This window comes from Mugil cephalus, chromosome 2, assembly GCF_022458985.1.
Source record: "Mugil cephalus isolate CIBA_MC_2020 chromosome 2, CIBA_Mcephalus_1.1, whole genome shotgun sequence".
NCBI lineage: Eukaryota > Metazoa > Chordata > Actinopteri > Mugiliformes > Mugilidae > Mugil > Mugil cephalus.
Genome location: NC_061771.1, coordinates 19333339 through 19356817, shown reverse-complemented (window position 1 = coordinate 19356817; position 23479 = coordinate 19333339). Strand labels below are relative to the sequence as shown.

The window sequence follows — 23479 nt, the reverse complement described above, 5'->3', positions numbered from 1 at the left end:
AAATCTTTGCTTTGTAGTCACCTAACTACAGTTTATGTAATTTCATCCCTCTCCCTTAATGGACCTTAACACCCAAACACAAACTAAACCACAATAAGAAAGACTATTGTGACTCTGCTCTCACAGAAATATCATTAATTTGTGTGAGCAGACGATGCCGTACGAGGAATGCAGAGGACAAAGATTTCACTTTCACAGCCATCAGATTTTAATCCATCGGAACAAATATTTCCTGACCTAAACAGCCAGAACATTATGACCACTGACAAAAGAAGTGAATAACAATGATCGTCTTGTGACAATTCAATGTTCTGCTGGAAAACTTCTGTACCTGACATTCATGTGAATGTTACTTAGACAAGTAGCACCCACATAGACCAGACCGCACCAGACACCCCCACCCCATGGCAGTGACACTTATTGATGGCAGCAGCCATCCCCAGCAGGATGCAGCCTGACTCGAGCACAGACACAAACTGTTTAGGAACAACTAAAAAAAACATGAAAAACAGCACAATGTGTTGACCTGGTCTATTCACCAAACTGATCAAGTGTCTGTGGGATGATCAACAGAGGCCCCTCCCCTTTACCCATAGGACCCAAAGACCCCCCTCTAACAATATTCTATTTACAGACATCACAGGACACCCTCATGTCCATTTTCTAATGAGTCACGACTGTTTAGGAGGCACAAAGGAGACCTACACAATATTAAGAAGGTGGTCATAATGTTATGCTTGACTGCTGTATAATATGATAAGCATCAGAATACCAAAAATAATTTGGTTTCTATGCAAGACCACACACCTAAAGTGTCTTAAATATGATATGTGATGGTTTAGACTTCATTAGTTACGCTTCAGCCACCAGACATTCACTAAGATTTTTCATTTATAGCTACTGATAATGAAACCAACACATTTTTAAGACTCCCGAGAGTCCAATCTACTTGTTTTGAAAGAGCATACCGGAGCAATTACCCACTAAGTAGTGCTTGTTTTTTTTTTGTCGCCCAGCTGTAAATGTTTATGCTCCACTAGGATTTATATAAGTTGATTTTCCCCAGGCAGCAGCTGGAAAACTTACTTCTTAAACTGCTTCAGGAAAATACCGACGTTCATGCCTCTCTTTGAGTCAAGGATGCTGATCTGAAAGAAAAAGGGGTAAGGAGACAAAATGATTGAAACACGAAGTGTTGGGAGTCAGACAAACCTACCTAACGTTGCACCTGTTGTTGTTGCTTGTCTTGCCTACACCCGGCCACCCCCACCCCCAACACCAGCAGCACCAGCAGCACAGGGACACAGATATTCCCCCGAGCCACGCCTCCTCTATTAACAATAGTCTGTGCTGCCCGTCGTGCACAGGTGAATGTACAGTGCGAACATTTTTTTTTTTAAGGCACAAGGTATAATTACAGCTTTTAAATGGCAATTAGATACCTCTGAGGGGGGAGCTGAGGAGTAAGGCCATTCATTGTGATATTTGACTGATTACAGTTCTTTAGCAAATTGAATATGTTAATTTTTTTCTAACATTGTAAATAAAACTTACATTAACATTAAACTGTAAAAGAATAGGGACGTTGGCAACAACAGCACATAGTCATAACTTCCTGTCCCTTTTCTTTCTAATAGGAACAAAGCGCCCACAAACAGCAAAGAAATGACTCAAGTTTAAATACCATGATATATGAGTCCAATAGGCATCACAAACACCCCAGCATCATTAAGGAGAGAGATGATTAGATCAGAGTGCGGCATCAGCATCGGTTTGTTTTGGGAGAAATATGGAAATCTTCTTGTTTCCAATTTAAGAAAGAGCATAACATCCCTGGGCTACAGAGAAATGGACGAGGCTTCAGACGATTTTCATAAAAGTTAAGACCCAGCACACCAGCCCCGAGTAAAGGCCAGTATGTTCGATTGTGAAGCAGTAACACTTGAAGAGGTAAGCAAAGGGTTCCCATCTATAGCTTGGTACTGAAAACCTTTGACGTAGCCTAAAAGAAAGTGGTACAAGATTTCTGGAGCATGTATGAAAAGTGGACTCCATGTAACACCTTAAATTGTTTCTATATTAAATTAAAAGTTTCAACCAAGCACCAAGTATTTTTGCACTTGTATGGGCCCATACTCCAAACTCCTGCTCTCAAGCGTAGTTTATGCCTCTACGGGACATAGACGACATAACATATGAACATTTGTAATTGCACGCTCGTCTGTATGGCTCGTTGTGTAACAACTATGAGTGGGAAAAAATATCAATGCGGCAATATATTTTCATCATATAATTTTTTCTTCCAATACAATATCAGTTTTGAATGTCTTAATATCGATTTTAAAAGAAAAAGAAAAAGTCATCGGCTTTGGGCCGATCGTGAAGAACTTCCTCACCTCCACCACCACCTTCTCTGTACAAGAGCAATAATTTGGAAATGGATCATTTGGAATAATATAAAGCTGCATTTAAGATGCATTTAAGATTTCTCAGTGAAATATGTAGTATATTGCAATGTATACCACAGTATCATAACATTGCGATAATGTATCGTATCGTGACTCAAGTATCGTATCGTGAAGTCCTTGCCAATATCCACCCCTAGTATCAACGCAGCCCATAGTCAGCGCTATCTTTTTTTTGTCAGTTGGGTTAATTATTGTTTCTACTTCCTGCTTCACTTTTGCTGAAATTTCACCCAAGATAATCATTACAAATGTTTGCATCTCCAAACTTCCTCAGGTAATCTTTCCTCGATGTGTTCCATCTTCGTCGATCCAAAACAATCAATTGGAAAATGCGGAGATGGAGAAGCAGCTGGAAACAGTGAAGTCATAGCTACTAAGGCAAATTTACACACATCAGACAAGTCATGTTTTAATAGTGGAACGATTATTCAATGCCATGAGTTGTTCATTCACCGTATCTTTGAAAGGAGTTGATCTCTGGTTTTAGAATAAAAAGATCCTCCCACACGATGTCTGACTTGAAGACTCAGACCAAACAAACCCCAGAAATAAATGATCATTTACAAATATTGTTAGGCTATATGAAAACTCCTTCATAATACCCAGAGACAGACGTGAGCAGAGTCTGAGGCTTCATCTGAAACTCCCACGGGAGCGTTTAGTAACAACTCGTCAGGTGTGGAGCTTTGACCACCGGCAGTCAGTTCATTGTGTGTTATTGACTGTCTTGAGTCCCTCTGCGTCTCACACAGGTGTTACTTTACCGTTCACAAGTTACTCTCCAGGAGAGCACAGTGACGCAGGCATGTTTTTGTTCTGCTCTACCACAAATTATTTTTTACAAACAATGACAAGCTGTAACGTAGCACCGTTACCTGACTTGTCCCTGCAGGGATTTCTTGATACAGTAGGAGCAGGACAGAGTTATGTACTGGGGTCTTGCATTTATGAATCTGGGACTTACTAATCCCATCAGTGGTGCGGCCAGGACCTGAGGTAAAGGCAGGACTTACACCGTTTTTGCAAAAACAACAGGAGTGGATGTTAAGAGATTTAAAGTGTCACGACTTGCATAATGTCGGTGTCAGTTTACAGTTTTTCGTGACAGCCACTCACCTCATCCTTGCTGCTCTCCTTGAATGAGCGGGATCGTGCTACACGAGCCGCGGCCCCAGTTGCCGGCGTTGACCCGCGTACGCCTGACGCGTCGTCCTGCTGCCCGAACAGCTCCTCCACAGAGCGGACATCGATCTGGTACTGCTGCTGCCGCACCGCCATTGTCCAGATGTTCGGCTTCCCGCGCACCTTCTCCTCGGGGATCGGCTTCCAGAAGAAGCTGCGGACGCGGCGCTTTTTCCTCTGGTTGTGGTTGTTTCCCGGGGGCGGAGGCAGCGGGGGTGCCCCGGGAGGTGGCGGAGGGAGAGGAGGAGGTGGCGGAGCTTCATGCTTGGAGGTGTCCGGGGCGTCGCTGAGGGAAGGCAAGGGGGACCGAGAGAGTCCGGACATGGAGGATGGGTCCGAGGTAGTGACGGAGGAAGTGGTGAAGCTGCTCCCCTCACTGCTGCAACTCTCAGGCTCATTGGTTGAGGATGGGCTACTCATAACAAGCATCACAAGGATAAACTGTCAGCATATGATCTCTATGCTGAGGGAGTACAGTACACAAGGTGATATGATCAGTCAGTTGTTTCCTTCTAGGTGCATCAGTTTCATGTGAAGAACATCAAAATGCTGCAGCGTGTGTCCCCCCGCTGCCGGAAGAAGGTAGGTGTCCCTTCATCTAGTCACAATGAAGGGAGCCTGTCCTTTGATTCTGTCCATCTCCATCACTCTGGTGATCCACTGCGTTGAGCATAGCCTTTGAAGGTTACCTCCCAGGGGAAGAGGGTGGGGGGCAACGGCGGCCATGGAGCTAGAAGAGCAACAAAAACAACATAGGACGGGATTATACAGAGGTAGTCATGCATGTTGCCATGGACAATCTAGAATTAGGGGAAATTAAGGGGTGCAACAGATCAAAAGAGAAGGGGTGCCTGGTCAGAGGGGGCTCACAATGAGAGACATGACAAATCCTATTTTTTTTTCCTGTTTTTGAAGTGCTTTGAAGTCAGGCTATGGCGTGTGTAATGGTAAGAGACATGACACCCAGCTTAGCTTCTGTTACGCAGTTTGCTAACAAAGATAAACCATGTAACTGCAGATTAAAGAAGTAACTCCTGCAAAAAGTCTCATTTAAGGTTATGTGCTCTGAAGTCCAGCTGTTGCTTCTGACCGAGCACACTGGACCACAAAGTGAAAAATCAATACGCCAAAGAGATGAATCAGAAAGTTACATTTAACAACATTTTCTCTAGAGTTCATTATCAATCCCCAGTAAATAGCGCGGACAGACAGTGCTACAAAAATCCTGGAAAACAACCCGTCGGTCTCTCGTGCATTCTGATCAGCATCGTATGTTGCCATAGTGAAGAGCAACATAGCAACATTAAAAAAAAAAACAAGACAACATTGTGAGACAAAGAATAGGTGAGCGCAAACATATTTAAGTCAAGTCACCATCCAGAAATAAAAACAGACACATTCTTAATCTGAACCCATGGTCACAACTGAAATGACCTCAAACAGAGTGTTTCAATTTCTTTAAATAAGAATTAATAGTTAAAAAAAGACCTGTGACACATACTGAATGGGACAACCAAGCCTGCTCCCAGTAGACAACACACACACACAGTAGATAGTCACAACTCAATGGATCAATATGCAAAATGTCAAATTGATCCATTTTATATATGCACCTGCAATTTCTATTCCCATCTCCCCATGGGAAAAATAAAGCATTATCTTATTTCAATACATACATACATAAAAAATAAACTTCTCACATCTCACCAGTAGCCAAACTGTTTAACAGCAGTACTGCTGCTAACTGGCCTCAGACATAATATTGACATTTCTCTATGGAAATCTCTTGTTATCTTATCACCGTACAGTAGATGCATGTTAATTTGTATTTTAAGGAGATATGAGACAATATATCATCCCTGCCGTCTCTGATGTGCGTCAAGAAACATCGATTGTTTGAGGCTGCTGGGAAAGTATCCATATTTATGATAAAAGTCATTTAACGAAAGCTTTTTAACAGACCACTCACTTATTAAAGTGGCAGTGTCAAAGTCCTCCCTTTAGGCCTCTCTTGCAGCATCTATGACAGTAAGGGCTGATTGCAGGCGTGTTTTTGAAACTCTCTTTCCTCGCATTTTCAACGGTGTCGTCTGTGTGTGTCAGTTAGTTGAACATGAGCTCTGCCAGCTGTCTCTGGCAGGAAGACAACCTCTGGGTGATGGAACAGGCGTCACTTTGGCTTTGAATGTCTCCAGGGGCACACATTTTCAAGGATTTTCACCCCATTAAAATCTAAAATCAAAGAGGACATTTTGTATTTGTTTATTATAACACGCCTCAATTTATGGGTGCATGTCCTCAGGAGGATTCCTAATTAACAAATACATAGGCTAATACCCTGCTGGAATATATATGCTGTAGATCAGGAGTGCACAATAAGTTGGACTATGATCACAATGACGGATTGACTCACATTTGACTTCAGCGCTGCAAAACACTAGCGAGCTAAGTAGTTAGCCTTCCAACATGTATCAACAAAAGAGTGCCAAGTACCAAAAAAAATCACCACTTCCACACGGAGAAACAGTGACGAACATCACCACGTTTCAAAGGATAATGTACGCAACGGTCTGCGGAGATGAAAAACCACTTCACCAAGGCCTGAAGGAAAGGAAGTACTTGAGGCTCATCCCTCCTGTCTTTGTTAAATCAAGGGCTGCAGCTCCCAGTTGTTGGAGGGGAAGCGGTTGTGTTCCAGGACGAGACATCGCTCACTGCCACAGCTGACATGGCCACAGTGATATGATACGCCTCTGCATAAACAAAGAGATGAACAGGTCTGACGGAGAACAGGACATAAATCAGAGGCCAGCGGAGATAGGGGTCATTGTAGGTTGCTTTCAACAGCTTAAAAAAATGGTTTCAGGTTTTCATATTCAAGATCTGCCAATGTAGATTACAGTGCATATCTGTGGCTGTCCAAGGAATAACTTTCCAGTGATTTCTAGAATCGACCGTGCACCATCTAACCAGTAATCTCCCATCAGTTCACAGCCTTGTCCACCTGATACCCAGCGATTATTACTAATTAATAAAGCAGGCGTCACTAATGGCCTCATGTTGCCAACATCAGGCTGCACGCTCAGCTGTCCTACCCTCAGAGCTGGACCACACCGTGGCTCGTGTTTCATTTATAAGGCTGTGAGAACATCTGACCTCACACCGAGTCGTCTCCCTCTGTGGTGCTAAGACATGGCCACTCCAGTAGATGTTTTGAAGGAAATTAAACCATTTGCAGCCTCATGTGTTCCTTCTCTGCTGCTGCTCCCACCCTCAGAAACTGCTCCGACCTCAACACCTTCAAATCCCTTTTAAAAACCCATCTTTTAACATTTATCCATCTTTACAATGTTCATTTTAACTGTACTCATAGTTCATTCACTGTTTACTTAATGTGTTCTGTTTGTACGTCTATACAGTGTCTATGAAAAAGCGCTATATAAATAAAATGTATTATTATTAGAGGTGGGAAAAAATATTGATATGGCACTATATCGTGATGTGCAGTAAATTCAAAATGGATCATTTGGATTAATAGTGTTTTCTGACTCAATTTGTCCAATGAATTATCACTTTTATCTGATGTACATATGTACAATATGTAACAATATGTAACCTCAACACTTTTAAGCTGCATTAAAAAATTCTTAGTGAACTAGAATATTGCAATATATCGCAATATCATAATATCGCAATAATGTATCGTATCGTGACTCAAGTATCGTGATACATATCGTATCCTTGCCGATACCCACATACCCCCCCATTATTATTATTTATCATCCGTATTCAAGACTCCCACAACGGGTGGTGGCGGAGGCTTATGCTTCTACGTTAGAAAGCCTCGTCAACAGCTTGTAGCTACGTTGTTGCCACAGCAATCCATGAAGATGGATGGGTGATGTCTGGACACACAAATTTAAACGGATCACTTGCAAACAGCAGTTCATTTTGGTCTCTCCTCAAGAGCTGATTTGTAAAACAAATCTGATGTGCTTGCGTTCTGAACAAAAATGTAACTCTTGGCAAAACGTTTCCAAAAAATGTGAAACCATTCCTTAAAGCCTGGAGATAATTTAATATCAAGACAAGACTTATAACACTTCATTTTAACGGGCTTTTTAATGAGCTTTAGATGTCTAGGAGGATCATTTTATATATTAACACAGCCATGTCAGGCCTTTTCCCTCAGAATGAGTCCAAACTTTTCCGTCAGCATTGTGTTAATGTCCTCAGGCTTCGGATACATTAATCCTGACTCTTTAAAGAAATGAACTCAGTGTCAGTGATTGATCTGTGGCATTTCATGTTCCATTTAATTATATTTCACACTGCATGAATGGACGATAAGGGACAACAGGGCGGTAACAGAAATAATTGGATTTAAAGCGAAGGGAACACATCTGTCAGTAACACTACCCAGAGACGCCCTGAGGGAAAGAAAACTGAGAGACATTTTCCAGGTTCCATACATCCACCCACAGCCATGAATGAACACAGAGCTTCATCCACCTGTTGTCAACCCCAAGGCATTCCCGCTCCAATCAGTCTTCATTAGAGACGGGGAACACCCTGCCCTCTATCATTAGTCTCTGACGGGTAACACAGCCTAAGCCAACAAAGGTCAGCATTATGATGAAGAAAGAAAAAGGGACCCCTCCCAGAATACATTTGGGATAGGGTGAAAGGTAGGTGTTTATCTCTCCACACCACAGGTGCAGCTGATGTTGAATATGAGGTACTGGAGATTCTTCATATATATAGAGATTTTGCATTTGCATTGCATATGAACAGGAATGGACAGTAGACGATCAAGAGCCGCTAAACAAAGCTCGACAGACTAAATTAAACAAAAACAGAGTGCACCTCAGAAACCAATATAGTGACTTCAGATTACAATTTTAGACTGTTTTCTTTATCATCTGCATATTGGGACAACGTTTTCTGAAATGCAAGTCACACAACATTTACAGAGGCTATGTTGCTCAGGCTAACGGAGATAAAGTTAGAGGCCCCAGGACCAAGCCTTACATCACAGTCCGTCTCAATGGATTTGGATAAGATCTTTTTCTGTTGTGAGTCTCAAGCTAATCTATACCTTCTTGACAGAATGACATAGCCAGACTCATTACTTCTCTCACGCAAACAGTTTGATTGCCCCGTAAGATCTTCGCTGGCGCGTCATAAATTCTGAACAGAGCGACTCCAGACTTCCAGGTGAACGTACCGTTTACAGACTCAGGAAATAGTGAAATTGTAAAAGAGGAGTGACTTGTATAGAGGGTGCGAGGTTATAGAAGACCTTAGGCTTCTGTTTAGTCACTAACAGAGGGCTGATACATGCAAATACACTCAGACAGCACTCACTGCAACTACGAAAATAACTCTGGTGGGTGTTACCCACAGAGTTTTCCTATTTAAACCTCAACTTCCCACTATCTCTCAGAACTGAAGGAGCTACTCGGATTAGTGCCGAAAACTCTTCAATAAAATGCGCCTTTTGGATTACGAAAATGAAGCATCTCATTGTGAGACCTATGACCTATCTTATAAAATGTCTTTTGTTTTCCTTCCGTAGACATGGCTCTTATGGACTCCCGGGGGCCCATCAGGGCAAAGCACCACCATGTACAACCTTTTTTTCCTTTTTCTATAAAAAGAACCACATCCCCTAAAACTGAAGGCGAATTTAACCGGAGGTAACCATCAACAAGTTTCCAGGGAGCCATCAAGGCCAAAACAAACACAGTCCTCTCTAACTCTCGAATGTGTGACGGTGAAGGTCAAGGTGCCACTGCCTGCTATATTAATCCCCTGTTGCTGACTTCCAGTTCAATTTCCTGAGGGTTAGCAAATCCCTGCAGAGCAGAAGTCTTTCACTCACACCGTAGGGGCAAAGAGGGCTGCTCACAGGGGATTTGGCCGATCCCTCTCCTTCATCATCACCATGGGAACGCTCGTTAGCAGGAAGCGGTTGGCGTAGAGCGCAGTGGGGGATTCGCTGTCGGGCCCGTTTGCTTCCGACCATCTTAATCCGAACTCCTCCAATCGGTGGTGGTGACGGGGCAGCCGGTGATGTGATCCCAGCAGCACTGAGATTTTAAATACCCATGACTCATACAAATGCAAAGGAACTAATGATCTTTTATGACGAATCGTTCAGCCTCTAGAATCACTGTTAGGTTGTTTTAACTTATCAGGAGTTTGAGACCCAAATGTATTCAGTTTATATTAATAAAAAGGAAAAATGCCATTAGTTATGGACAATAATTGTCCATAACTTTATGACCACATTATGACAGGAGAAGTAGGTAACATTGACCATTTTTTGACAGTGTTCTGTTGGGAAGCTTTTGGACCTGGTATTCGTGTGGATGTTACTTAGACATGTGCCACCCATCTAGACCAGACCAGACACCCTGATCCCACAATGCAATGCTATCCCCAAGCAAGATGCACACAAAAACAGTTCAGGAACAACTCAAAAAAATATGAAACAAGGTGTTGACCTTAACATCCAAAGTTGCTAGATCTCAAACTGATCAAGTATCTGTGGAATGCAATGGAAAAAACCTGATGCACAGAGGCCCCTCCCGTCAACTCAAAGGACCCAAAGACCCCCACTAACAACATCCTGTTTCCAGGCACCACAGGACACCCTCAGAAGGTCCATGTCCATTCTCTGATGAGTCACAACTGTTTTGGTGGCACAAGGGGAGACCTACATAATATTAAGAAGGTGGTCATAATGTTATGCCTGACTGGTATACACTCTTCCACCTTGTGTAGTTTGGCCTCTTTTTAAGTACAGACGACAGTAAAGGACACTTCATCCCATATTTCCTGTCTCTTCTCTAAGTAGCATCGTCATCATCACGGTGAATATTGTAAATGTTAAACCTGCTATAGTTACTTCACAGCATATTTTCGATTTTTCCATCAAACTGGGCCTCGTTCTATTGCGCGTTTTTGGATTGTGCATGTATTTGCACTGTATTGTGCATCAGTTCATTGTGTTTTCTTGGACTGACTGAAAAGGACTTCATGTCCATTTGGGAACTCTCTTCACGGCACCGGCTTATCTCTCTGATTTCCACGTATTTACAATAGACAAGACACACAATAGGTACCTCGTAGCACCAGCACACAGCCTGCACAAACACTCACTAGCTAGGCTACTATTGCCCAGATACCAACGACAAAAGAGCTGTTAAAAATGTGCTTTTCACATACAGAGAACATGAAAGCGTTGCATAGCCAAGGGCAGCAGAAGGTGGCAGATTGCAGCCAGATCACTAATGTAGTTAGTCTGTTTGTCTTATCCCAATATTTCAAATATGGACCCATTCATTAACTAATGCTGCTGTCAGTGTAAAATCAGAAAGCTCTAACAAACAGTTTAACTGCCAAACGCTGAACAATGAAGTTATTATGCAGAAAATCCTGGATTTATCAAATATTTTTAAAGATTGAGCGCATGTAGCTTTATGTCTGCAGTTTCTGAGTGAAACTTGGCAGAACTGGACTGGAGTGAATTATTCATTTCACCATAAATAAAGTAGCTTCTCTTCCAGCGCAACTCTTGCCATCCATAGTAAAAGATGTCTCTCAACGATGCTGAACCAGAGGCAGCTCACCTGTGTAAACGTATGGTCTGCTAAAATATTCATTGAACAGGAAGCAACACGTGGCTACGGACTGAAAAAAGAAACAGCAACAAAAAAATGCATCTTTTTGCATAACAGCTTTTTCAAGCAATTTCAAACATATTATCTATTTCACTTTAAAACAGCTTTAATATAATTTCATTAGGGCAAATCCCAACGCCAACCCCATTTACACTGGTGTCCAGGGAAGGAAATGTGTTTTAGAGGACCAAACTATACAAAATGTGTTTAACCAATGTAAATGATAAACTATTTCCTTTACAGTTCATCCAGCCAGTCCACTTGGGGGGGTCCAGACCAGCAGCTAATCCTCTGTTTTCCAGAGCTGTGTTTCCAGTACAGTTATCAGTTACTACTTCTTTAACTACCCGTACTTTTAATTGCCATCACTAAAAGAGAGAGAGAGGAAAAACTAAACACACTAAGGAGAAGACTAGGGAGACATAAGCACCTGCTAACTGTGAAGCTAGCAGACCTGAAATAGTGCGGCAAGTATGAAAATAAGAGAACATGGATACACAATGATGTTACAATTCAAAATCAACTACTGTAAAGAGAGAATCTAATAGACCTAAATAGACCTAAAAGAGCCAAGATAAATCTGGAGCGCAGGAAGTGACACGATACTGACATCAGACGTCCACACTTATCAATCTCAAAATCTGTAGCTACAGTACGGAAGAGAATTAGGGCCACCCGTGAGGAAAAAAATTAGAGGAGATTTTCATCATGCACCCTGGAGTGCATTTGAGAAAAGTCTAAATTTTCATATGTTGTGTTCATTTTTTGAAAAAGTCAAAATTTTGAGAAAAAAAGTCAACATTTCGGGAAAAAGGTCAAAATACTTTGTCATAAAGTAGACCTTCAAACTGGCAGTACCATTTGCATATGGTACCGCCGATACTCCGAGGGAGAGCATTAGGGAAGAATTTAAAATTGACCGTGTTCGTTTTTCCAGTTACACTGCCATATTGAACATAACTTCCGAGACTCAGGAGCGTGTCCCTCTCCCAAAGCCAGGCACAGACGCACTGTGGTCTGGGAAGTTGCAACAAGCGCACACAGTTTATACAAACCAGCGGTACCATCTGTACTCATGGCGAACGCGAGGGCTTGGGCAATGTTTTTTCTCATGGGTGGCCCCAATACTCCTCTGTACTAAGGACAGTAAAACTGATTGTGTGCATTTATTCCAGTTTGTGTAACCACTCTGTGTTGATTGCAGGAACAGCTCATAAGTTGTTTTTCGAAAACCCTACCCTTTAAACTTTGCAGAATTCCTTGCTGCAGACTCCTGTTATTACAATTTATGACCACAGAGGGCGCTGTTGCCGAGGCTTGACGTGACGTTGCTTTAAACTTCAACTTCACTTGGCTCTTCACACTTGCTAATTTAGCTCAAATAACGATAATCACATTTCAGAGATAAATTAGTTCAAACACTGATGCTTTCACCCCCACTCCTTTCAGCCCCTGACACAAAGATTTGGACTCTGGATGTGCAAACACATCAGTGAGCTTGTCCACGAGCTGTCAAATCAGTTAATCGTCACCATGGGAGTCGCCTCTACTTTCTCTGCTCACTCTAGCATCTGTGCTTATCTCCTAACCGTTGTTCTGAGGATGTCTGAGTCCTTTTAATCTAAACTGTGTCTAATTTAGTCCATTATATATGAGAAGCCAGAAGCTATTTCTTTTAAAAGCTAAATCAGGAACTGTAAAGAAAATGAAATAAAGTGAAAGCAGAGGTAGCATTTGGACCTTGTAGTGACAGACTTAGTGTATGTGAGAGTCGAAAACCACCCAAACAAACAACCACGTGTGACACAGTAAATTCTGCACAGAGGATTAACAGAGCTCAAACAGAACTCAAAACAGTCTCTTCACACTCAAATCTGCAAAATCGGTTTTGAGGAGATTATCGCATCATGCTATTCGCTTAGAGAATAAGGAATTAATTTGTTAATAAGGCCAAGGCACGGCATGGCACCTCAATACATGTGAAACAAAACCTGAAACACTGTCAAGCATGGATCTTTCCATCAAACATGTCAGCTACAGATCCAGAGGAGGATGTTGTCCACGCTGCTGGACACCAGTATTTACCAGTTAATAACAAACAATGCAAGTCCCTCTCCATCTTCTCAATGACAACTGAGGTGAATCAGAACAGCCCTCACCGGTTCACCTCTGCACAGACATTTACAGGTGCTGGCCAGTAAATTAGAATATCATCAAAAAGTTGAATTATTTCAGTAATTCCATTCAAAAGGTGAAACTTGTATACTGTATACTTTCCTTCCACACATAGTGATATATTTCAAGTGTTTATTCATTTTCATTTTTATTATTACAACTGACAGCTAATGAAAACACCAAATTCAGTATCTCAGAAAATTAGAATATTCTGAAAAGGCCAATGAAAAAAATGTTTTTTTTAGAAATGTTGGCCAACTGAAAAGAATGAACATGAAAAGCATGCGCATGTATAGCACTCAATACTTAGTCGGGGCTCCTTTTGCCTCAATCACTGCATTAATGCGGCGTGGCATGGACTCGATCAGTCTGTGGCACTGCTCAGGTGTTATGAGAGCCCAGGTTGCTCTGATAGTCGTCTTCAGCTCCTCTGCATTGTTGGGTCTAGCGCATTGCATCTTCCGCTTCACAATACCCCATAGATTTTCTATGGGGTTAAGGTCAGGCGAGTTTGCTGGCCAATCAAGGACAGGGATACCATGGTCCTTGAACCAGGTACTGGTGGTTTTGGCACTGTGTGCAGGTGCCAAGTCCTGTTGAAAAGTGAAATCTGCATCTCCATAAAGTTGGTCAGCAGCAGGAAGCATGAAGTGCTCTAAAACTTCCTGGTAGACAGCTGCATTGACCTTGGACCTCAGGAAACAGAGTGGGCCAACACCGGCAGATGACATGGCACCCCACACCATCACTGACGGTGGAAACTTTACACTGGACCTCATGCAACGTGGATTCTGTGCTTCTCCGCTCTTCCTCCAGACTCTGGGTCCTTGATTTCCAAAGGAAATGCAAAATTTGCTTTCATCAGAAAACATAACTTTGGACCACTCAGCAGCAGTCCAGTCCTTGGCCCAGGCGAGACGCTTCTTATGCTGTTTCTTGTTCAAGAGTGGCTTGACACACGGAATGCGACAGCTGAATCCCATGTCTTTCATGCGTCTCTTCGTGGTGGTTCTTGAAGCGCTGACTCCAGCTGCAGTCCACTCTTTGTGGATCTCCCCCACATTTTTGAATGGGTTTGTCGTCACAATTCTCTGCAGGGTGCGGTTATCCCTAGAGCTTGTACACTTTTTTCTACCACATTTTTTCCGTCCCTTCGCCTGTCTGTTAATGTGCTTGGACACAGAGCTCTGCGAACAGCCAGCTTCTTTAGCAATCAACTTTTGTGTCTTGCCCTCCTTGTACAAGGTGTCAATGGTCGTCTTTTGGACAACTGTTAAGTCAGAAGTCTTCCCCATGATTGTGGAGCCTTCAGAACAAGACTGAGGAACCTTTTAAAGGCCTTTGCAGGCGTTTTGAGTTAATCAGCTGATTATGGTGGCACCAGGTGTCTTCTATATTGAGCCTTTTCAGAATATTCTAATTTTCTGAGATACTGAATTTGGTGTTTTCATTAGCTGTCAGTTGTAATAATAAAAATGAAAATGAATAAACACTTGAAATATATCACTATGTGTGGAAGGAAAGTATACAGTATACAAGTTTCACCTTTTGAATGGAATTACTGAAATAATTCAACTTTTTGATGATATTCTAATTTACTGGCCAGCACCTGTATAACCCAGATTGACGAACAGCCTCCCAACCTCAATTATCTACTCTGTAACTGAATAACAAACGGAGAATTCATGTTTCATATTCTCTCTGTACTCAGTTGAACTCTTTCCTTATTAAAGAACATTATAAGTGTTAATCTGCTCTTGTTCATTTTAAAGGGCAAATCTAGAGGAAAAAAAAAACAAGCGTGTAAGACAGAAATATGGGTTTCTGGGTTATCTAATACACGCCCAAAAGTCTAAAACACTAGGTGGACTATTTGGGGCACTTAAAGTTCTGATTAATGATCACGTCAAAGAATTATGGCTTCGTTTTCTGCCGCTACAGAGTCGAATTTAATGAGCCACAAGAAAAAGTTGATGACTGAGCTCGTTTTCCCGAGAAATATCATCATTCACCTTAACCAATATCTCTCCAACACTAAAAATAGAAAGGAAACAATAATTTAACAGCAGCTTTTGAACCAATGTTTTGTTTTTTAGGTGAGACTTTGGTAACTTTTGCTGATGGTTCCATTAAATTATAATAATGGGACACTATCAAACTAAAATGCAGAAGCAGAATGAGATAAAAGACAAAACCATTTATTATAACTTAGTATATTTCATTTTATATATTTTTATAGTAGATTTCAAATCAGTTTAGCTTCTTGAGGGGAGGCACTGGTTTCAGATTAGTTTTAACATGTTTGGTTTTAATCAGTTTAGTTGTTTGTTAATAATATGTGGGCTTTCTCAGGAGTAACACAACACTTTAGATAGATATCTGTTTTATAAGCACACAATATTGCTATATAAATGTTTATTTGTGTTTGTGGGAATAAGTTGTTGTTTTTTAACCTCATGTCCCAGAGATTCAAGCATTGCTGCCTGTGTCATATCATCGTCCAGTTCAAAGTTACATCTGGCAACTGTCTCTGGCATAACAGAGTGATGAAACATGTGTCATTAATTTTCCTTCACGCACACCAGATTATTAGTTACCTCTGTTGACAGTAGTAATGTAACAGACATTAATTAAATTAATGTTTTAGAGAGGACACAGTGCAGATATGCTGTGAAATGTTTCTCACATATAATTCAGTTTTATTTGACTATGAAGACGTTGGTGTAGAAAACAGTAAGTTTACTCTTGACTTGATACTGATGTTTTATGTTTGGACTTGGGCTAATCCTAACCCTAGTCCTAAGCCTAGTCCTAAGCCTAACCCTAGTATTGTCTCACCTCATAGGTATTGGCTGTTGTAAATCTACTGAATATCTACTGAATATAGTGAGCTGAATCACTAGCTGGAATAGCCTGAATACATCCTAATCAGAATTTGAAGCTGGTAACTTGCCATTTTTATTTAGTTGTGGGACGTGCTTCAGTGTATACACAGACAAAATGTATTTCCACATTACAAGTTGAAAGTCCTCCAACAAATCAAAGCAATTTATTACGTGACTTGTACTTGTTGACAAAGTCTTTAATCGCTGTTGACTGCAGACACGTAGTAATAAATCTGGAAGTCGCCATGTTGGAGGCGCTCTGCAAGGTAAACAAAGCGTATGGACCTACATACATGTGGGAAATGGGAGTGGTTGCCCTGTTTTCGGCTGTACCAACCAGACAGACCACGAACAATATTTGGAATTACATAGACTGATAAAAGTTATTACAAATCAGGGAGAACAGCTTGTAGTTATCGAAGTTAAACCAGGATGTACGAGGCAAGAGTCTGGACAACATCTGAATTTGTTCAAGTTGATAACAGCACCTCTTAACTAATTTTCTAGTGTAATGACAATAATATAATTCATATCATGGAATTAGGCCTGTCATTCCAACAGATGACACCCAATCTGGGTCATCCTTATGATAAAGGCCATGATGTCCAGGCTTTGCCTGTAGATCCTGTTTAGCTTTGCTAGCTAGTCTCTGATTTGTAATAACGTTTGTCTTTTCTTTCCCACATTCTGCCCAGTTGGTACAGCCAAAAACATGGCAATAATTCACTTCACTCCGTGTGCTTTGTTTACCTTGTAAAGTGCCTCCAACACGGCGACTTCTGGATTTACGACGCCATGATGATGCGCCGTGAAAACTCTCTATTGTAATGAATCGTCAGCACCTTCCGATGCTAGAAAAGATCATCAAGTTACAAATTTTTAACTGAACTTTCCATTTTTAAAGAGAACATTTTCTATTTCATTTTCTCAAACTGATATAAGCCTTCTTTAAGAGAAGTGGTGAAAGTGTTCCTCTACTTGGATTCATTTGCTTCACCAACAGTCTATCTATATCTATCTAAAACAGGCACATCGGGGTAATTGGTACTACAAACAACACTAAAACATTGTTAGCCTGCTGACTGCTGAGGCAGAAATGATAAAAAAAGGCCTTTTCATAAGAAGCGCAACATTACTCTCTGATGAAAATATGAGGAAATTGTTGATGATACTTAACAAAATTAAATAAAAAAAAGCTGTGCCAACACTGTTGCGAATAATATTATAGCTTACACCAGCTCTAAATCAACAGGAGAGAGACGGTAGCGTTCTTCCAAACTGAGGAAGTGCCTGGGGAATAATCAGGAGATGCATCTTTGCATTAATTCAACCTTGTCTGCCAAACCTCCTAGAAAGTGTCCTTTGCCTTAACCTCCCGTCCCTTAACTGCATTTCACCAACACCTGCCCAGTCAGAGAGTGAGGGATTTTGTGTGTAGATACAGTACAGGTGCCCCCAACGCAACATACCCCCCCAGCTTAGTGCAAATCTGCTAATAACAGCTTGTTTCTGAAACGAGGCATTCAGATTTTTAAAGATTAAAGCTGCCAGTCTGTGGAGCGCGTGAGCCCGGTCTGTCAATTACTGTTTAAACAGGCTTCAGGCAGCTCCAGTTAAGTCCAATATGAATGAGTGTCTCAGGTGCAGCCCTGGCTGGATCACGCCTGACAGCGAACCTGCAACTCACGAGGGAATTTACCTAATCATATAACCAGCAGTAAAACCAAACAAGGAATCTGTGCTAATCCACCTAATAACTGACCGTGCAGAACAATGCTCAGAGCACCTTGCAAATTTAAAATATACGAGTAGGCAGGGGATTAAATTATATTCTGTAAAGGCATGACAAAGCATTAATAAGTCTTTACATAAAGACACGCCAGCCTCAAAGTGTTTTAATAGAGCATTACCAGCACTGCTGAAACAAGCAACATTAGTTCATTTTCTAATTTGTAACAAATGCTGATCACATAGAAGGGCCACACACTCCTTCCTCAAATGTGAGGATTTGCTGCTGCTGCTGTGTTCAAAATTTTATATCTTGTTAAATGTTTTGGGATGTTGGGGATAAAAAAAAAAAAGACCTGAAGATCTGGATGATTGTCATTTAAAAGGCAGCTTGACTTTAATAGAGAGTCAGCGAAGGTCACGGCTGCAGCTGCATTAGCCGGTATTTTGCTCAAACTGGTTAAAACTAGGGAAGTGTATTCACTTCACGATACGATTCATATCACGATACTTGAGTCACGATACGATACATTATTGCAATTTCATGGTATTGCAATATTCTACATAGTTTACCGAGAAATATTTAATGCAGCTTAGAATACCCATTGTATATATGTACATCAGATGACAGTGACAATTCATTTGACAAACTGACTCAACAAAACAATATTACTCCAAATGATCCATTTCCAATATATTGCACTTGTACAGAAAAAGTGGTGGAGGTGCGGAAGTTGTTCGCGATCAGACCAAAACATGAGTTTTTCTTTTACTTTCAAAATCAATATTGTATCAGAAGAAAGAAAATATCACGCCATATTGCTGTGCCAATATTTTTTCCCACCCCTGTTAAAAACAATGCAAACAGAAAGTTAATCATTCCTTGGGCAGGTTTTATTGGAAGCTGTTGTTAAAAACAGCAGCAAGGGAGCTAGGGTTGGTTGAGTGACTTTATTTTGCACCCTTTTCTCCATCAGATATAGAATATGGGGATAATTCCTCTTATATTTAGACTACTATTACTGACACACACACATATATATATATATCAGTGAATGATCGTAGTCTAAATATAAGAGGGATTCTTCCCACTCCTAACAGAAAATCAAGCCTTACTTATGACGCAGCAATGCACTTCAGAGGGTATTTTTCCAGAAGCACAAGACAGATCAGATCACAAAACAAGCCCTGCCTCTCCTAATAAAAAATACAGAGAGAGAGAAAACGTAAACCGGGTGAAACCGAACCCACTCGAGCGAGGTAACGACAAGAAGGATACAACGTCTGCGAGCCTCCCCATCAAACACAGAGCTTTGAATCTGCTCCTGTTTGTTCTTTTGTTAACAGGTGATCAGTGTCTGGCCCGCAGCACACCACTGCGTCTGTATCACCTCAATTGTTGCTTCAGCAATCCGAGCCCAGTGCCAAGATCAGCTTTAGGCAAATCTCACTGTACCTCTTCGCAGTCTTGTGCAGCTTTAAATCTCCGTCACAGATTAGCCACGGCACTTTCAGCATGTCGCGTGTGATTTGGTGGAAACCTGGCTTAAACCAACAGATCCTGAGTGCGACGCGGGTTAATAGAGCAGGTGCTCAGGTCACCATAGAGACAACTGCAGGGAAACATGGAGGGGAATGCAAACATGTTTACATGGCAGTGGAGAAGAGTGTTTGCCCAAGGGCACAGAGACACAGAAGGCTTCATTAGAATACACTTTAATACCTGTGAAACACTACCTACATGTGCGCATGCACACGGATAACGTTACAGACTAGGACTCTTTTGTTGAAAAAACCCTCACAAATCCCCCAAAACAACATTAGTCTGAGCCTCATCTGCGGAAGGAGTCCTGCAAAGTCAGGTTTGAGTGATAAAACTTGTTTTTCTCAACTAAACAATTCACAGCGGACAGCTCAGGGAGGGCAGTGACAGAGGTGGAGGTTTGGGGCTTACAACCAAAGACCCTTTCATTTTCTACCTCCTCTCTTTTTTCCTTTGTCATCCTTTTAATTTATAACCACTTCCACCGCCGACTAAAACTGAATCTATAAGAAAAGAACTGATTTTCGGGCCATAAAAACCACTCGAGTTCGCCCAAGTCGCCGACAACTATTCAGCCCCTCCCCGCTCTCACACGGATAAATCAAGCCCCCCAATATCTTCCTCCTTGGGCTGACGTCAGAGAATTGAGTTTTCCGTGTTACTCTGGGCCTCCACAGCAACCGGGGGTGACACCGCCCTCCCCCCCTGACCTGACCCGGGGAGAAACTCTTTTTTTCCACGGGGGTATTGTTCCCCACACTTGAATGGATTGCCCTCTAATTCATCTCAGCATGGATAATAGTGCACAAAAGCCAAGGAAGCAGCGGTCTGAGGCGCAGAACAAAACCTACAAGAGAAGAGTTACACAGCTGTACAAGCTGTTAGTGAGACTAACTGAAAATAAAATAAAGACATGCACATGAATGTCTGGATACAACTGTGTGTTTGTTTACATTTCTTTTCCCACTGTTTCAACTAGTTTTATTTAGACAAAGCTCTTGCAAAAGAAGTGGTGAAGAACTTTTCTTTCATGAGAAGCGGTGGGAAAAACTTTAAAGTATTATTTCTTTAGAATTCCTGGATATTACTGCCAAAACATTACAAACTATAGTCAGCACAAATGCAAAAAGAGACTGAGATATTTTGGTCTAAAATGAAGTACACTGGTACATGCTTTGCACACTAGCTATACTCAGACCCAGGTCTGCAGAATTAAACAATATAACAAACAAATAAATAAATATTTTGGCTATTTGGTACAAAATCCTTCATTTAGGCGTAATGCATCAAGATATTCTGACATCTATCCGCGTGCACAGACTGAGAATAAGCTCATGTATCCACGGTGTTTACATGGTCAATAAACAATAAAGCAACAGATCCAGGGGCTTAAACTACACTAAAGCTACACACAATGATGTAATTTTGGACCTGGACTGCATTGCAGGACACCTCTGGATGTCACCTTAGAGGATCGGAGAGGAAATGAAGGAGGAGATGGACGGATAAATGCTCGCTGCTTTCTCTAAAAAATGTGCTGTCACGGACGGCGCGATGACTTTTCCACAGCAGAGTTACATATCGCACATCCACACAAACACACACACACACACACACACACACACAGCATGATGCGGCGGTCGGCGCAGTCCTGCCTGACTTACCGGACGGATGAGAGGGCTCGTCGGGACGCGTGTTCCGCTCCGACACCGTTGGAGTTAGTAGGAGGTTACTTTTCAGAGGAGAAAATCTTGGTCTCGGTTCAGGTTATCAGGCCGGTCAGGTGAGCGGCGACTGTCCTTGGCGAGCTGCAGCGCAGACACTGAACAGAGAGACTCACACACGCACACACACCACTACCAGCAGCAGCAGACGGTGGCGGTGTTGTCAGCTTCCTCGTACGCGATTGGGCCAGGTGGAACAGGCGCGCTCACGTGCCAACATGCGCGCACCCCGGAGCAGCTTGTCACCATTGGTGCAATCACAGGGATGAGGTGGGTCAGCTGGACTCATGTGGGGAGGAGGTAGATGTTCTGAGGAGCTGTGATCAAGTACAGATTTTTTTTAATTATTATTATTATTTTTTTAATGAGTACGCATCATTGTATCTCACTGCATTTATGTCCCTGTCACAGGATAGAGTCATTTGTGATGCAGACAGTCTTGGAATTTTATGGAACTCAATATTAATATGAAATATGAAACATTTTAGTCAATGTGCACCATATAAGACTTATTTAACTTGAGCTTGTACAGACTCCTTCATGGCTTGTAAACAATGTGACGTTTTAGAGGGAGGTTAGCATATTTCAATGGACTGTTATGGCACAAATGGATGAGGAAAATGTATATTTTACTAATACACTCACTCTCCGAGACCATGGGTGTTATTTTAAAAAGTTGACTCTGACTGATGGGACCATGTTAACCTACCCCAACACTCTCAATCACTGGTTGGACGATTTGACCAAAAGAGGACGCAGAGAGGACAAAGTCTGGTCTGTCTTTATCAAGTGAAGCCTCTCCAGCAAAGATATTACAAGAAGTAAGTGGAACCACTGTGGAGGGTAACGTAGTAAACACAACTTCTGCCTGGACACCCCTGAAACATGCAACTAACGTTGAGTTAGCTTGTGGTTAGCATTAGTATTAGCGTGTAACAAGAATCACCCAAATAAGCATTAACTTAATGTAATTTCAGTCACAATTTAGTCTAATCCATTACGTTATCCAGGCTGAAACTGATGATGCATTACATATTAATCTGACCTGATAAGAAGTGTGCCCCTTGTTGTTGATTGTCTCACTCCAATACTTTTATTTTTATGGTTGAAAGTGACAGTGTTTGCCTCCAGTTAATATTGTGATGTCACAGTGGCTTAAGCCATGAAGGGGTCTATACTAATTCGCCTATTATATATATATATATACATATATATACCATTTTAGTCATATGAATAATCTGTGCGACTTCAGCATAATAACTAAATTCTCAGTCTGTGAATCTCCTGGGGGTAAGCCTCCTGATGTCCTTAACCTAGTGATGCCAATGGCCACAAAGGTATCATTTGGTTTAATAAATAAATAAATGAAAGAAATTGCATTCAAACAAGAGGATGAGGTAGGAACAGTGTGCCCCCTATGCTGCATAGTTTTATCACTGAAAGAGCATATTCTTTACTACAACTCCTTTAAATTATAGATGTAGTGGGATAACACACAGTTAGGAAACGATTGACATGCATTGCGAAAAAGCGTCAAGCACTGGTTGCATTTTATCCTCATACTCCAATGTTTGATACATGAAAAATTCATGGAATATTTTCCTGACTAATCCTAACCCATGAACGACAGTATAGGGATTCTTAATAGGATCAGATAATCCTTTAATTTATCCCACAGTGGAATTAACATGGTGATAATTGTAAGTATTCTTACAAATAATTAATTCTTACCATGTACATAAGCACACATAAAAAAAACAACATGTCAGTGAGTCTCTAACCATGTTCCAAGCTTTTCCTGTGGATTAACCAGATCCTGTCAAAATGTATACCTGTGGGTGTGGTGGGCTAAAGGATCCCTACAGAGAAATCTGAAAGCACCTGGAGTTAAGTAAACCCAGACAAGAGAAAAGGCTGAATAACGAATCAAGTCCTCGGATCAGCTATAGCAATCTGAATCCGCGTGTAAACAGGATTAATGAACAGTAAACCACTGATGTCTGTCTAAAACAAACAGAGATGGTTACTGAAATACACTCTACATACAATTGTTACTTTTTCCACAGGTCACGTCATGGATATTTTC

At 41.5% G+C, this 23479-nt stretch overlaps 1 protein-coding gene across 1 annotated transcript in view; it reads right to left on the bottom strand.

The window, feature by feature from the left end:
• Nucleotides 1-21526, bottom strand: part of fhdc1 (FH2 domain containing 1) — a 35714-nt gene extending 14188 nt beyond the window's left edge. Inside the window, exons 1-3 of the mRNA XM_047575127.1 lie at nucleotides 21334-21526; nucleotides 3585-4380; nucleotides 1087-1148 (exon numbers count right to left, since the gene is read on the bottom strand). Of these exons, the coding sequence (XP_047431083.1) occupies nucleotides 1087-1148; nucleotides 3585-4079 (557 nt within the window). The 5' untranslated portion in view covers nucleotides 4080-4380; nucleotides 21334-21526. The remainder of the gene's footprint in view (nucleotides 1-1086; nucleotides 1149-3584; nucleotides 4381-21333) is intronic.
• Nucleotides 21527-23479: the final 1953 nt, after the last annotated feature.